Source organism: Temnothorax curvispinosus, unplaced genomic scaffold (genome assembly GCF_003070985.1).
Source record: "Temnothorax curvispinosus isolate PA1 unplaced genomic scaffold, ASM307098v1 QBEX01012990.1, whole genome shotgun sequence".
In the NCBI taxonomy this organism is placed as follows: domain Eukaryota; kingdom Metazoa; phylum Arthropoda; class Insecta; order Hymenoptera; family Formicidae; genus Temnothorax; species Temnothorax curvispinosus.
The window spans coordinates 472,564-487,409 of record NW_020222770.1 but is presented as its reverse complement, the minus strand read 5'-3'; the positions used below and the strand labels follow the sequence as shown (position 1 = coordinate 487,409).

The following is a 14,846-nucleotide window of genomic DNA, read 5'->3' as shown; positions in this document are numbered from 1 at the left end:
AGACTAGCCGAAATGTCACGATGGCCGGCCGTCGCGAAAGCGCGCGCGCGCGGGCGCGCGCCTGCCTGCCTGCCGCACGTGTTTCAAAGGATTTGAAAATGTCCGACGACTCCGCGGACTCCACCGTCGGCGACGACGAGGAGAAGCAGGAAGAGAACCGGAGGGCTCGCGGTGGCAGAACGGACGGAAGAGTGGCGAGGTTGAAGGCGCTGTTCTGCTGCCTCGGACGCGGTAGCGAACCACGCGCGGACGGGACCGTCGAGTACGATCCCGATGAATGCGACTATGTCGTCGAGAAGCTCGTCGTGAGACGCATGCCACTCGCCCTCTTCGCGATCTCGGCCGATCTCGCGGATAACGCTACGCGAGGAGCGTCGACGAGACTCGGGACGGACAGAAGATCCGCGACGAACAAGACCTTACGCTTCGCGAACAAGAACAAGCGTCGAGACTCGATCGACAGAAGGCAAGTCCATCCGCGAGATAAGTTGATTTGTGTGATCCAATTTATTAAAATGAGATTGGAAATGGTTTGGATTATTAAATTATGCAAATATGAGTCCTGATTAGATAGGTAGATATTTATTTTGTGTCTTTCGGCTTTAAAAGGGTTTAGAACTCCAAAACAGTACAATATAACATTATTTACCGATACTTACAAGAGTTTAACAAAAGAAAGAAAGAAAGAAAGAAAATATAAATATCTAAATCTGTCTACATGAGTTCTAATTAACATTTAATTTTGGTGATTAAAAATAAATATTAAATAATTGACTTATTTGAGTTTTAAAATTGTTTATTTAGGCTGGATTGTCGAGCGAAGTCTTCAGGCTGGCGAGACGGGATTCCGAGTAAATTCACCGATCTGCGTCCAGACTTGAGGGAATCTGAACGTCCGTTCGAGGACCCTTCGAATTTTTCCAGAAATAGACGGTTGTTTGCGGAGGATATCTCCGAAGTGACGTCCAGTACGAGAACCGATGTTACCTCCTGGACAACGTCCTCTACAACTGTTCAGGACGATGTTCCAACTCGGGACGACTCTGCTCATCGTGGATCTTTTAATCCTCTCTTTGGAAGCGAAAGAGAGCCGCGCGCGGAGAGAGACGAGGCAGCGCGAGACGCGTCCTCCAGGAAAGAACGAGATAAATTTGTCCCTGGACGAAACCGGAAGTACATAGTGTCGCCGTTTCGAGTACGAAGAGGTTCCCTCGATCTTGCAAAACCCGCGAAGGGTGTCGTCGGAGATCTCGGGGTGGATGGCAAATCGTTGTCGTACATTGAAGAATCTCTGGAGGATAAGTCTACAGAGCCAACGGGGGATGCGAAAGATCGCGATTTGGAATCGAATACAGCGGTCAGGTGGCGAATCACCGTCAGACGTCAGTGTGCAAACGCGAATCTCGAGCATGATGTTTCCAAGGTGCGACTCGAACTTTCAGAAACGATATACGTGAATACTTTTGCGCCGAAAATTATTGTAAATTCATTTTCTTCTGAAGGAAAAATATTTATTAACTTGTTTATTATTTACTAATTAATAAATTTATTTATTTATTATTTTATTTAAGTTATTAAATTACTAATATTCATTAAGATTTATTTACTTATTACTGTCTTTCTAATATACAATATATAATCCCAAATACTTTCATAATTCTCTAACTTTGTAAATTTCGTAAATCGTCAGATCTGCATTTAAGATTCTAGTTTCATTACAAGAACGTAACTGGGACACTCATATCATTTTCAAAGTAACAACGATCAATACTTTAAAATGCAACCAATTCAAAAGCAAAGAGCTACTTTTACAACAAAATGCTTTTTTTTCCCCCCAAGCCATATCCTTCTCTGGAAGGAAAAACACATAGATGAGAACGTATCCCCACGTGCAACGACAGCTGCGTCCACCTGCGTCTATACGCTTTCGCACCTGTGGACGTTGCTGCGGCGACGAACGTGGCATCACAATGGCAGCGATCGAGATATTCTCAAATTCCGTCACTTACAAGTACAAAAGTAGAATACATTCTTGCGCCTCGATTGTTGTCTTTCTGTTCATCGTGTTATCCTTGATCACGCCGCTTTTTATAATTTACAATGCGGGAGGTAAGAATCGACTCGCCTTTCGTATCACGGACTTCAGATACGCGCAGTAATTTACGATAATTTATACTTAATATTTTAAATTTCAGGTATTTGGATAAAAAATCGAATGCACGCGGAAATGCCTGATGTGCATTTTATATACAAATACCTGTTACTCGCGGAAGTCGACTCTGTTAAGGAGCCCATTGTATGTTCCACTTTTAGGACGTACAAGGAAAACGATATCGAAGATCACTGCCCAATAATCAAGGTTGTTTATTAGAATAAAGGTTGTTTATTAACGGTGCTAAAAATATAGAATTTGACTTTTTGCGAACCATTTACGTCACGTATTTTATTCGGCCTTTAGTTATGTCTCTTATATTTAATGCTAAATACAAGCCATTGATTCCGTTTCTAATGCAAAGATTGTATGCAATATTATACAATTTTTACTTATTAAAGCATCATTGGTTACTTAAATTATTTATTAATTATTAACTATTATTTAATTGTTATTTCTACACTTATACTTTTTTATTCAGGTACGGGAGACCGATTTAAACAAAGATGGGCAAAAAGATTCGCTAAGATTTGAAGCTCAGTTTTATACGGATAAGCCAGTGAAATCTCTACGACTCTTGCTATTCTTCAATTTCCAATTAAAGGTACATTCGCGTCATTACATACATAAGCTTGCCTCCTGTTTAACAGATTTTTTTTTATAGCATCTCATCCAAGCGACGATAGAATCTATCGGCGTGTTTGATCGGATGTTAACCCAGGAGGCTCAAGAGATACGATTTTTCGGCGATCTGGAGCTACGACAGAAGGGACTTTTGCGCAGCGAGGGCCTCTACGAAACATACAACCACAGCATAGAGCTGGCTGATTATTCTCTACCCGAATTGCTGTTGCACAATTATAACCGGAAGTGTATGTGTACCCATATTTTCCGGTAAACGAGGCTACGGTCAACGTGACGCTACGAATGCTGCGAAGCATCCCTCTTCTCTTTTCTTTCAATGAAGAAAGAAGGAGAAGAAGAACGCTCTAAACCATTTGTAGCGTCACGTTGATCATAGCCGATTGTCATACGTGCAGAGATTATTGACGGCGTATTTTTTTTTCTTATAGTTTCTGCCAGAATCACGAACGAACGGGTAACGTGGAGAACCGGCTTCTCTAGCGACGAAGCGGTGGTCGTCATTGGCGAGTTGTTCTACGCGGAGAATTTTATTTACTATCAGCCGAGCGTGTGGGAGGAATTGAAATGGGCGTGGATGCAATATCTGTCGTGTCTACTCGTGTTCGCATATGTCGCTAAGCATATCCTGGTGTTTCTATTCACCAATAGATACCTGAACACGTATATTGTAAGACCGTGGGCGAATACATAAAAATAAACGGAGAATAAATCTTATCCGGTAAATAAAACCTACATCTTGCGCGCACAAGCGATCATAAATTTTCTTTTTATTTTTCGCGCTACGTGGATTGTTCCGTTCCTATTATAGTCAATTGTAATAATATAATATTCTTCGACGCATTTGCAGATATTCTTTTGGTAAAAATTTGGAGTACAGTAATCCCTTTATTGAAAACAATTGGATGTCGAAGTTTTAACGTAAACGACTGTATTGTAAACAATCAGAAAATATTTATAAACATTCTTAACTTCTGATAAAATTTATCAGAAGTCGGCCTTTATCGATGAAAGAAAGCAGCGTTTGCCGGTTGCGCGCTATCGCAGCTATCAGCCACGCTATCGGTCATACAAATTGGATCGATAAAAGGTAGCCGACTATATGCCGTTCACGACGGTAGCGCCGGTATCGTCGTTGACGTCGGCGTCTATCCCTTCGCTCGTTCTCGTGGCTGATGTCGATTGGTGGTTCGACGAGGGTGGAGACTGCGCCATGTTCGGCGTTCGCATCTTCACCGTTCTCGCGTGTACCTACGTAAGTAGTACACAATAGCCGCACGCTGACAATCTGTCAGCCGTAAGCACTGCAGGACCGATGATAGAATGGGTGAGTCAGATGTTAGATTACAAGTCAGTGAATCGGCAGTATTCGGCTCGTTCCGAGCAGCTAAACATTCCGTAAGAGAGGCTGCTCCGACACTCCACACCCTCGTGCGACTTTAAAACATTCTGACATCGTCGATGGATTTTCTTATGAAAATAAATAATTCGATAACTTAAGGGTGACTGACTGACAGGAGTTGACACGACGGATAGGAATTTCCCAATCAATTGCTGAGAGATCAGCTAGGACACAATGTAAAGTTCTACGAAAAATCGAAGATATCTTATAAATGTTTTCACAAAAATACTTGTCTACTTCGAAAAATTAAAATCCAGTGGGATAAAATGTTATCGAAAGTTTGTAAGGTATCTTTAAGATATAAGAAATTAGACGAAAATATCACTTTCTGAAAATGTGTTGTTATGTATGATTCGATTGACGATCTTTACAGCAGTTTGTACGCATTTGATTTGACAGGAAAATTAATCGCAATAAGGCCTAGAGTTGATATAATTAATGAATTGAGGGAATTACTTTATGATACGTATGATACATGTATTGTACATACATTAATAAATTTCATTTTTCCCCATAAAAGTAAATATTTTTTCATTTACGTTGATTTCTCCCATTATAACCCAAATAATTCACACTTTATTAAAAATTTGTCCTACAAATGCGTTTTTCTTTCCTTTGCAATATTCCATTAATTCTTTTTCTTAACCGAGAATATTAATAAACTAAATCATTATAATCTTTGCGTGATATGGTCTTGGAAAAATGTCTCACAAATAAAAATGTTTTGAACGCAGAGTCGCGAGACCCAGTAAAGTAGCGACACGGTACTTTCACCATGTCCACGAAATCCAAGGAGAAAGTGGTGGCCGCCATCCGGAAGCTCTTCCGATCTTCCGATAAGATAGCCGAACCGGAGGTAGCCAGCAGCTCGACTAATTCGCCATCGAGGAGACTTCTAAATCGCCATCACCGACCAGATGCCGTCATTCCAGTGGACGGACCGATACTGGAAAATCCGGATTCCACTCATGCCGATCGTAGTTGTTTCTTCAAGGCAAAGAAATCCGCAAAGGTGCATGGAGTTCTCGATTGGTTCAGTTAAAAAAAAAAAATTACAAGATCTAATCATTGTTTTTCTTTAATGAACAAGCACGATAAAATAGCTTCTTTATCTATAGTTTTGTAGTTATACTTGGGATATCCTGAGAATTTTAAACCAGCTTTACTCGTGCAGGACAACAACGAGTGCAAAGCCGCCTGCGACAAGGACATCGGTTTGCGTCGGCTAATGAAGGAGTTTAACAGGATCCAAAGAGCACAGCGTGGCGACTCTTCCTTCACCGTGGAACTCGTAAATGACAATGTTTTCGAGTGGTTTGTTCGATTGCACAAGATCGATCCGGACAGCAAGCTGGCGGCCGATATGCGCGAACTGAAGATACCTCACATATTGTTGCACGTGATTTTTCCAAAGGAGTTCCCGTTTGCGCCGCCCTTTATGAGAGTAATCTCGCCGAGGATCGATCAGGGCTTCGTGATGCATGGCGGTGCTATTTGCATGGAGCTTCTCACACCGAGAGGATGGTGCTGCGCGTATAGCGTCGAGTCGATGATTATGCAGTTTGCGGCCAGTGTTGTAAAGGGCCAGGTAAGCATTGCGTGTTTTGATCTGCACCAAATAACTAATTCCTTCAATCGCACAATATTAGACACGGAGAATGTTAGTCCAGTATAGAATAATCTTTCAATTAATTTTAAAAAATTCAGTTTTATCTTATTGTTTGTGATTAAAGAAAATAAAGATTAAATTAGGAAAAAATTAGTTACTAACCGTATTTATATTTACCAATTTCTCAGATTTATGTGAGTTTTGATTTTGGCAGGCACAAGTGGCGAGGGTACCAAAGCCGAACAAGGAATACAATCGGCAATTGGCCGAAGAGACATTCAAAAACTTGGTGAGGACGCATGAAAAATACGGCTGGGTGACGCCGCCGCTTGCTGAAGGCTGACCGCAGAATATTTCATCGTAGAAAGCCGGAAGAGATTTGCTTGAGAAGAGACGTTCGAAACGACGTGATTTTTTTCCGATTTTTTCGCGCCGGCAATGATTTCTTTGTTGCGTTAGGAAAACCAAAGTGTAATTTTGTTGCCCAATTGCCGCAAGAAGAATGCACAAGCAGATGTAGCCAAGAAGAGCATCGAGCTTATCAGGTAAATAAAAAGCGCGCGGGAAGTTTTTTTTAGTCATTTTTTAATTTTTGTAATAAAAATACGTAGGAATCTATAAAAAAGAGAATTTCAAGATCTTTATACAAACTTCCCATTTTTCATTTAATAACCTGTCCTCTTTGCAGTGCGAAGAGAAACGAGTACCGGCTACAAAAATATTAATTTTGATCATATTTATGCCAAAGACGTTTTTAAAAACCTCCTGCACGTCAAAAGGAGATTTCTTAAAGATCTCGAAGTTTTCTTATAAGTTCTTACACAAGTTCTATATAATTATGCCAAATTAGTTATTAAGATAAATATGGAATCGTTGCAATGTTATCCTTATTCGCGTTTTTCGGTAAAAGTTTGCAAGATTTACCCGTTGAATATCGGAAGCTCATAACAAAGTAATCTATTTCATTAACTTCACTAAATGAATGAAGAAAACAAATTGCTCAATAATGTGTACTGAACTGTTGCTGTTAAATAATTTAAGAACTGATGGCATATGTAAATACGAACAACGAAAATATGACTAAATAGTATGGCTTGTTTTTTCGCTTTGTAAAATTTTAGTTTATATCAATATCTTGAAAGAAAAGATATTTGCGTCCAAATTCTTCCGCGGAAACGGAAGTCATGATTATGAGCTTCTACGATAGTTTATTTTTTGCAAGACTAAAAAATCTACTATCATGTATAAACGATTTTCTATATGTTTCTCAATCGATTATTCGTAGAAGTGTTTGTACAGTCGTTATGTTGGACATATACTTGTATGTGCCAAATAAATACAAGTTTGAAATATTAACGTCTATTTGCAAAACTTTGCAAAACTTCAGATTAACATTTTATCGCGAAGGTTCGCGCGACTGTAGACCCTACAGCTCATCATGAACGAACGTATCACGAAGCGTATCTAGATTAATAAGAGACCCAAATAATTATTCAAATGGTTGACTTTAATATGGCGCCGAGAAGTAATATCTGTACAAGATTTTCAAAAGTAAAGATGAGAGATAAAGATTAAATATAAATAAAATATTTACAAATACGTGAGAAACCGTTATTAGTCTTATTTCGGCGCATATTAACAGTACTTTTGGCCTATTTGCCGTAGTAAAGTTAGTTCAATAATGCGGCAGGCATATAGGTATATACTGTGTCTTTTTTCCACCACACATCACATTCTACGTTTAGGTATTTAGGAATGAAAATGTACAGCACGAAAGAGTGCTCTTTCCTATCTCCGTTAACAGCTTATAAACTAATTGCAAGTTATACTTAAAAGCGATTTACAATGCCGTTTTATCAAATCTGTTGGAATAAAGTTGCTATTCAAAGATTTGTTATTTGTCTCTATAAGTTCCTTTAAGGTGTACATACGTATCTGTTATTATTCACAATTTGCCATTAGTACAACTTAATTATTGCGCGTTTTGTACAAAATACCCTATTCTGTTTCACAAAATATGTAAATCTGCTTGCTCGTGTGTAAGGCACATAATCAATCATTCTCGAATGCAATTCTACAATGACCCCCTACTTGAGCAGTTATCTGATTAAAATACAAATATCGTTTAATGATACTTGACGCATTCACAGTCCATACTCGAAAGCGTGAACGTCATACGCACATTTCGAGAGATAATAAGGTTCTCCATACAGTTATATAAACATTCCGTTCTTCTTTTTTTAAACACTTTATAAACGCTTTTTAAATGCTTTTTCATTCATGATATTTAATTTTCGGGATCAATGAACTGTAAACGTGTGAATGATTAATCAATATCGTACAAATGATTAATTCATTTAAAATAGAAGATCTACATACATTCCTTAGGTAATTGAAAGTAAGAAAAGATCTACTTCCTTAGGATCTCTTTTTTTTTCGTTGGGAAAGGAAATTTTTAAACTAACTAATTCATCAATGATTATTATCAAAATCACATAACGTTGTACGTACAATTAATAATCAAAGCAGAGTTCTTTATGTATCCCTTGTAAACTTTTAATCGGGACTATATTTACGTGCAATGTATACAAACTTTACATTATTCCATTATATATACAATTCGGGAATCGAAATCAGTATAGTCACTGAATTCATATTTAAATGATTAGATAACAGTCCCCATAAATGCGAATAAATAAAACGCTATAATTGACATAAAAGTCTTAAAAAATTGGTCTCGAAATTATATCGATTCGTTATTTAACAATCGTTATTTAATTGCTAGATTATGCCTTCATAAATATTGCTCTATTATTTTATATTATGCCTGTGTAATCCAACATGAAAATGTGGCATATATGTGTGTATACGGATTACGTAATCAAAAAATATTTATCCTAAATGTATCTTTGAAACATACATTTCGAATACGCCGGGCAGTGTCAAAAATTGGCACTTGAATATAATTTACACGCTAATAAACTACAGCAATGGCGCGTACAGGCACTTGTTAAACAATAAATAATCACGAATATATATGTATAAAAATTATTTCCGCAAATATATATATATATATATATATATATATATATATATATATATATATATATATATATATATATATATATAGAATAGAATATAAAAATTATGAACGACGATAGTACTCGCTGCATCACTCGCTCACGCATTATCATTAATACTTGTGCAATCATGCGGCCGTCCAATAGATGATAATGGTCGGCGTTTTATCTATTCACAACTTTCCACCTACCTAAGAAAAAGTACGATGCGTGCGAAATGCACTCTTAAATTCGGATGTCACATTATGGATTTTTTCGTAATAATGACCGCGAGTTTCGCGCACTCACTCCGTCTTGTCTTCTTGCACGCACATGAATAGTTTCGCACACGCCATATTCAAATTATCTGCACAGAAAAATGTAATGACATATAAACATATAGTATATAAATAGTACATAATATATATAATAACAGTACGTTTCATAAACGCGACTGACTATGTGCAGCAGGTTTTAAGAAGCTTCCAAAGCTCGTGTATAACTTACGGGATCCATTGATGAGCCAGGCGGGTTTCGATTTCCAATCGATGAAGATACAGTACACGGGAATGCCAGACAGGATTATGATTATGCCTACGCCTACTTCCCACGGCGAGACGTAGCACGGGAGGGTGACCAAGAATGCGCAGATTATGAAGAAGATGATTGGCAAAATTATAGAAACCTGAAGGATAAAATATGCGAAATATGAGATTTCACTTGCAATTAAATAAAAAGGTAGAAGACGCTTAGATAATTTCGATAAATTAAAATGGCAAAATCGCGCATACCTTTATCGGACGATGGAGATCGGGCTTTTTGTAGCGTAACCACAACAGACCAGACACGGAGAGTGTGGTAAATAGAGCCTCAACGAAGCTGACATAATTTATTAGTACGTAGACATCCTCTATGATGAGGAGTACCAGGGTGATAATGCACTAGAAACGGAAATTATAGTTTAACGCTCGGAATTGGAGTCCGACTACAAGAATAGAAAAATTGCTCCGCGTGCGTATCGGCGCTTTTAGAACTCATCGCGAATCGCGACAATTAAAACGCTTTAACACATGATTCTAAATAATTTTGCGACAAAATCTAAAATTAATATTTTATTTAAAAGAAAAAAGAAAATCGAATCTTTTTTTTAATTAAGTAGATTAGTAATGAAGTAGATTTTGAAAAGTGGAATCTACGTGGAGATCTTATAGATTATCTGAATCTCTTGTATCTCAAAAGCTGTTGCTAAAATATTAAAAAGATGAGCAACATCTCAGAATTAATTATAATCTCTTAATTAATTAAATTTCATATAATATATCTTTACTAGAAATTGAATAGTTTGCGTAACTCGTGACGGCATGACATGACTTTGAACAGAGTTAACGCGGTCGATCCTTTTGATTCGTTCACAGAAACGAATGGAGATCGCGAGCAGACTTCCGCTACCGATCGTCAAAGAGACGCGGGGCCAGAGAGCGACGTGAAAGGATCAATTTACCGCGCTTAATTAACGAACCGCAAATCCAGATGTCAAGCTGCATAGTCGCATGCCGCTCTGATCCGGCTGGATTCGTTTATTTCATTAAGACACCAGCTTTAATGTAATTTTGCGGGGCCCAATTTATATACGTCAATTAATTCTATTCCCGACAATTGGATGGGCTGAATTATTGCACGCGAAGCGCAGATTACTTTGACGTCGAGTTTAGTAAGGCGCGCAAAATGTAGAGGAATTTTTTTTAGGCAAAATGTCTAAGTTAGCTACAAAACGTATGATCTTTTCTTTTAATATTCTTATTAAAGAGTCCTAAAAACTTCCGAAGAGATGGATAATGCAGCCGAAAATTGTATAAGCATAATTTTTTGTAATATGGTTGAAATACTCGGATTTGATATCATTGTATAAATGTACAAATGTATCAATTCGAACTCGGACAAACAAATCTCGCGATAAATCGAATAACGTTGCAACTCAATCTTGCCAATTAATGAAGTGTCTATCATTTATCTACGTGTGAATCATTGTCACATCCCATTTCCGTTATCGCCAGACAAATGTATACAGTACAAACATACAGTACAAACATGCACGATCTTCTACATGACGATAACGTGCTAAAGAAATAATTCATAAGAAATTATCAGTGATGATCAGAATGATATGCAAAACAAATACGTTCATTATTGAAATGTCATGACCTTCAAGGTGAGCGACTTGTAATTAATCGCCGTAAAATTAAACAGGTGTTCGCGACATTTATTTACTTTACTCAAGTTCTGTTTGCGAGAAAATTATTGATTAAGAGATATTATGTGAAATGTCTTAAAAGTAAAATAAAATCGTTTCATCTTTTACTGACGCTCTAAGAAAATTGAACAGTAGAGATTAAATAATTTTATTGTATAGAATTAATTGATCTATATAATTAGATCTGTACAATAAATTCTATAAAGTAAATTCCTTTTTATTAATCTTTTTCTTTTTGCAATTTCACGAAAATGTGATACTTACGAGGAAAATGAGGGATGGCATCGGCGTCAAGTTGCGGACATTAATGAGGGCAATGGCAGTAGGGAGGTGTCCGTTTCGGGCGCCGACGAAGAACAACCTGGCCGATGCGAAGATCGCGCCGTTTAATGCTCCGAAAGTCGAACATGCCACGAAGAACGGCATGATCCACGACATAACGCCCAACAGCTTGTCGCCAAAGGTCTAGAAAGGAAATTCCGATTAATACTAGGCTATCGAAAGTGGGACAGCATCTTGATCATAGCGGACTACGAGACTGCATCATTTTTATCTGTATCAGATAGATTGTATCGGATCGATTTCACTTCTCGCGATACCGTATAATTTATTGATTTTTATCGCGTTTCTTGCTTCGATGAAAACCAGTAACGCACGTGCAAGAAACTATGCTCGGCGCACTTGCCTCTATTTATTGCTCAATATATAATGTTCCTATGATCAACTTAACACGAGGAAATTCCGTGAACTGAAGTTGTTATAATTTTTTTTCTTTTCTAAAATTTACTTTTCAAGATTTGTGTTATCTTTATACATTAGAATCTATATTATATTCTCTTTTGACGATAAAATATTCTGCGAGTGCGAGCGCAATCACTTGGCAGCGAACCAATCGTGGATCGATACCTCACGTGTCTACAATCGTTATTAACAACGTAGAAAAGCGTACTTACAACAGCGACGGCATTCGACGCGAGTATTTCATCCTGCGTGAGTACGACGAAGTAGGCGACGTTCGCGAAAACATAAATCACTGTCACCAGCGGCAATGATATACAAATCGCCCTTGGAAGATTCCTGCGAAAGTGATTAAAAACAACGATCATTAGGAAGGTTTCCACAAGTCTCTGTAAAAAATTTTACGTTATCGTCTTCGTAGATATCAACACGCTTCGATAAAATAAAAATATTTATTTCTAATAAAATATAAGACAAAGTTCTACAAATAAATAATAAATAAATTTTAATTATAACAAAATGTTATTAAAATATCATTAATTTTATATAAATTAATAATAACGCAACGTATTATTTTCTACCGAAAATAAGAAAATGCTCGATATGATCTGACCGGTATTACCCTGTTCTCTTGCTGCAAATTAAAAGAATCGCGATAGAGACCCGGCAAAGTGGTCAGGGAGAGATTAATTCCAACACATTTCACGAAAATTACTTGTAGGGTTCTTGGAGTTCCTCCGTTACAAAGTTGAGGTAATTCCACCCCGAGTAGGAGAACAGTCCGGAATAAACTGCCAAAGCGATGTAACCGGGCTGGGTGTTGGTGCCAGCCATCGGATGCTGAAAGTTCTCCGTATGGCCCATGCAGAGCCACCAGAAACCGGCGACCATGATAATTATCAGAGCAAAGATCTTGGTGCCGGTGAAGATGTCCTGCACTCTGGTTGCCCATTTGACATTGTAGCAGTTGATGGCGGTCAACAGACCTGCGAACGCGAACAACGGTGAAATTGCCATACATATGCTGTTATTCGCTGCATTCGCACACGCCGCAACCGCGTGTGTGAAAACAATCTGATGAGAGTATGAATAACGTTTCTCCGAGCTATATTTAAAAGTCGCATACATTTGCATCGTGTTTTCGCGCGAATCTTTATTCTTGCGATCGTTAAATTTCATTACGTGCGTCACGGTACTTTTAGCCAGTTCAACAAACATTTACACAGGTATCGCGCAATTGTCTACAGCCATTGATGCGAAATCGTCTGCACTTTCTGAGAGAGATATCAATTAGTTGAATAGAAAGGAAAGCTGACAGAAATTTAATGCAATCAATATTATATTAAAAGACAATAAAGACATTAAAAGACAGTTAACAGAAATTAACTGAAAGCTTTTTATAAAAGTTATCCGAAGGCTACTTTTTATTAGATCACATCATATATTTCTATATATTTTACTATAGACTATAAATAAAATAAAACATATGTATTCATCTTACATGTGATCACGGCAGCAAGTAGTCGCACCGCTGCATATGGCGGCTCGCATCCGGGCCATACGGGCTGCAATATGTATTGTGCGAACGTGAGTGCCGTGATCGCGTTCCCCGTTGGTACCAGGATGAACAACGCCACCCAGAGGTAAAGGAATGCTGGCAAAGGTCCGAAGGCGTCGCTGATGTACGCGTAATCGCCACCGGATTTGGGGATCATCGTACCTGCATGGATGCAAAAAGATCTCATCTAATTCTTTTTACTAATTTAGCCGACTTATTCCTATTAGAAATAAAAGAAAATTATAAAAAATTTTGATAAAATCTGATAAAAATCACTTCAGCTGACAAATTATATCTCGCTTAAAGAGTAATCCAGATAAAAAAGTGATTAAAACTGAGTGGGATTAAGGCAGATAATTAAGATGTGCATGAAAGAAAGATATAGGAAAATATAAAAAATAAAAAATAAAATAAAAATAAATTGACAAAGAGAGAGAGAGAGAGAGAGAGAGAGAGAGAAATAAGTTGCTAAAAATAAACTGATAAAATAAATTAACATAAAAATAAACTGATAAAATAAATTAACATAAAAAGAAGGCTAAAACCTAAGGAAAAAGATAATGCAATCATATGCTTTACGTTATTATGTCTTGTATGATTATCCATGCATTACGTGTACTAGTTTATATATAAAATTTCATTAATCAACTCGGATGAGCGGAGAGATGTCCAATTCAATCGATTTTTATTTTTAAAACCGCGGAAAAATCTCGACATGTCAGAGGTCACTCGGACAGAAAATATTTCCGCTATTATCCGTCATCGATAGTCGATCATGCAATAACGCGCGTAACATTGTTTAATTATCATCAGGTCAGGGATCAAGTCGGGTACGTGTACCCATCAGCTGCGTTATTGTATTCGTCGATTTCCAACACGCAATCTGCATCACGCGAATCGACTTTGTTCCCTCACAAATCATCCCTGCAATGATATACAATGCGCTTTATCGTATGCCCGTTCCATTCCGCAATTTTGCGATATCTCTCTCGCTTATCATCGTCGGATCCGCCCAAATTTTGCGGTCCATCTGGTTTTTTTCATTTTTTCTTATATTTTTTACACTTTTCTCTCTTATAACTTGTACGTTGCTTAATCAAGAATCGGTTTAGTCTTGACTTTTATGGAATTTATTCAATTTATTATAGTTGCGAATGTTCTGGCTAATGCATTATGTCAGCTTCAATATTCTTTTTTAATTTTGAGAGCACCGTGAGAACGTCTGCAATTGCACAAACATGCAGTGAGCGATATCTAGCTCTGATATCGGAGATAAAATATCAGCACTAAAAATAGGCTGTGTCGAAAACAGAGAGAATCAATAGTGCAAAGTAAGCATTTTTCTTATAGACATTCGTTATGTTGTCGATGATTAAGTACGTCGTTATTTGATCAATTTGTCTTTTGCAACGCGACAGTTCGCTCTTATAACCGG

At 37.6% G+C, this 14,846-nt stretch overlaps 3 protein-coding genes across 3 annotated transcripts in view; 2 read left to right on the top strand and 1 right to left on the bottom strand.

Moving 5' to 3' along the window:
* The first annotated feature begins 98 nt into the window (after positions 1-98).
* On the top strand, positions 99-1,914 carry LOC112463056. Its single transcript, XM_025029227.1, has 3 exons — positions 99-466; positions 805-1,423; positions 1,840-1,914. The coding sequence occupies exons 1-3, from the start codon at positions 99-101 to the stop codon at positions 1,873-1,875; spliced, it is 1,023 nt and encodes a 340-aa protein (XP_024884995.1). The 3' UTR covers positions 1,876-1,914.
* Positions 1,915-1,922: 8 nt separating this feature from the next.
* On the top strand, positions 1,923-7,695 carry LOC112462976 (transmembrane protein 231-like). The gene is given in 8 exon segments (XM_025029084.1): positions 1,923-2,109; positions 2,196-2,359; positions 2,634-2,756; positions 2,817-3,024; positions 3,226-3,476; positions 4,933-5,208; positions 5,371-5,784; positions 6,020-7,695. Coding segments are annotated over 8 exon segments (1,704 nt in total). The 5' UTR covers positions 1,923-1,970; the 3' UTR covers positions 6,149-7,695.
* A 1,224-nt stretch (positions 7,696-8,919) lies between these two features.
* The window catches only part of LOC112462975 (Y+L amino acid transporter 2), an 8,806-nt gene continuing 2,879 nt past the window's right edge, over positions 8,920-14,846 (bottom strand). Inside the window, exons 2-8 of the mRNA XM_025029083.1 lie at positions 13,355-13,573; positions 12,569-12,839; positions 12,069-12,192; positions 11,380-11,580; positions 9,656-9,805; positions 9,372-9,549; positions 8,920-9,231 (exon numbers count right to left, since the gene is read on the bottom strand). Of these exons, the coding sequence (XP_024884851.1) occupies positions 9,170-9,231; positions 9,372-9,549; positions 9,656-9,805; positions 11,380-11,580; positions 12,069-12,192; positions 12,569-12,839; positions 13,355-13,573 (1,205 nt within the window). The 3' untranslated portion in view covers positions 8,920-9,169. The remainder of the gene's footprint in view (positions 9,232-9,371; positions 9,550-9,655; positions 9,806-11,379; positions 11,581-12,068; positions 12,193-12,568; positions 12,840-13,354; positions 13,574-14,846) is intronic.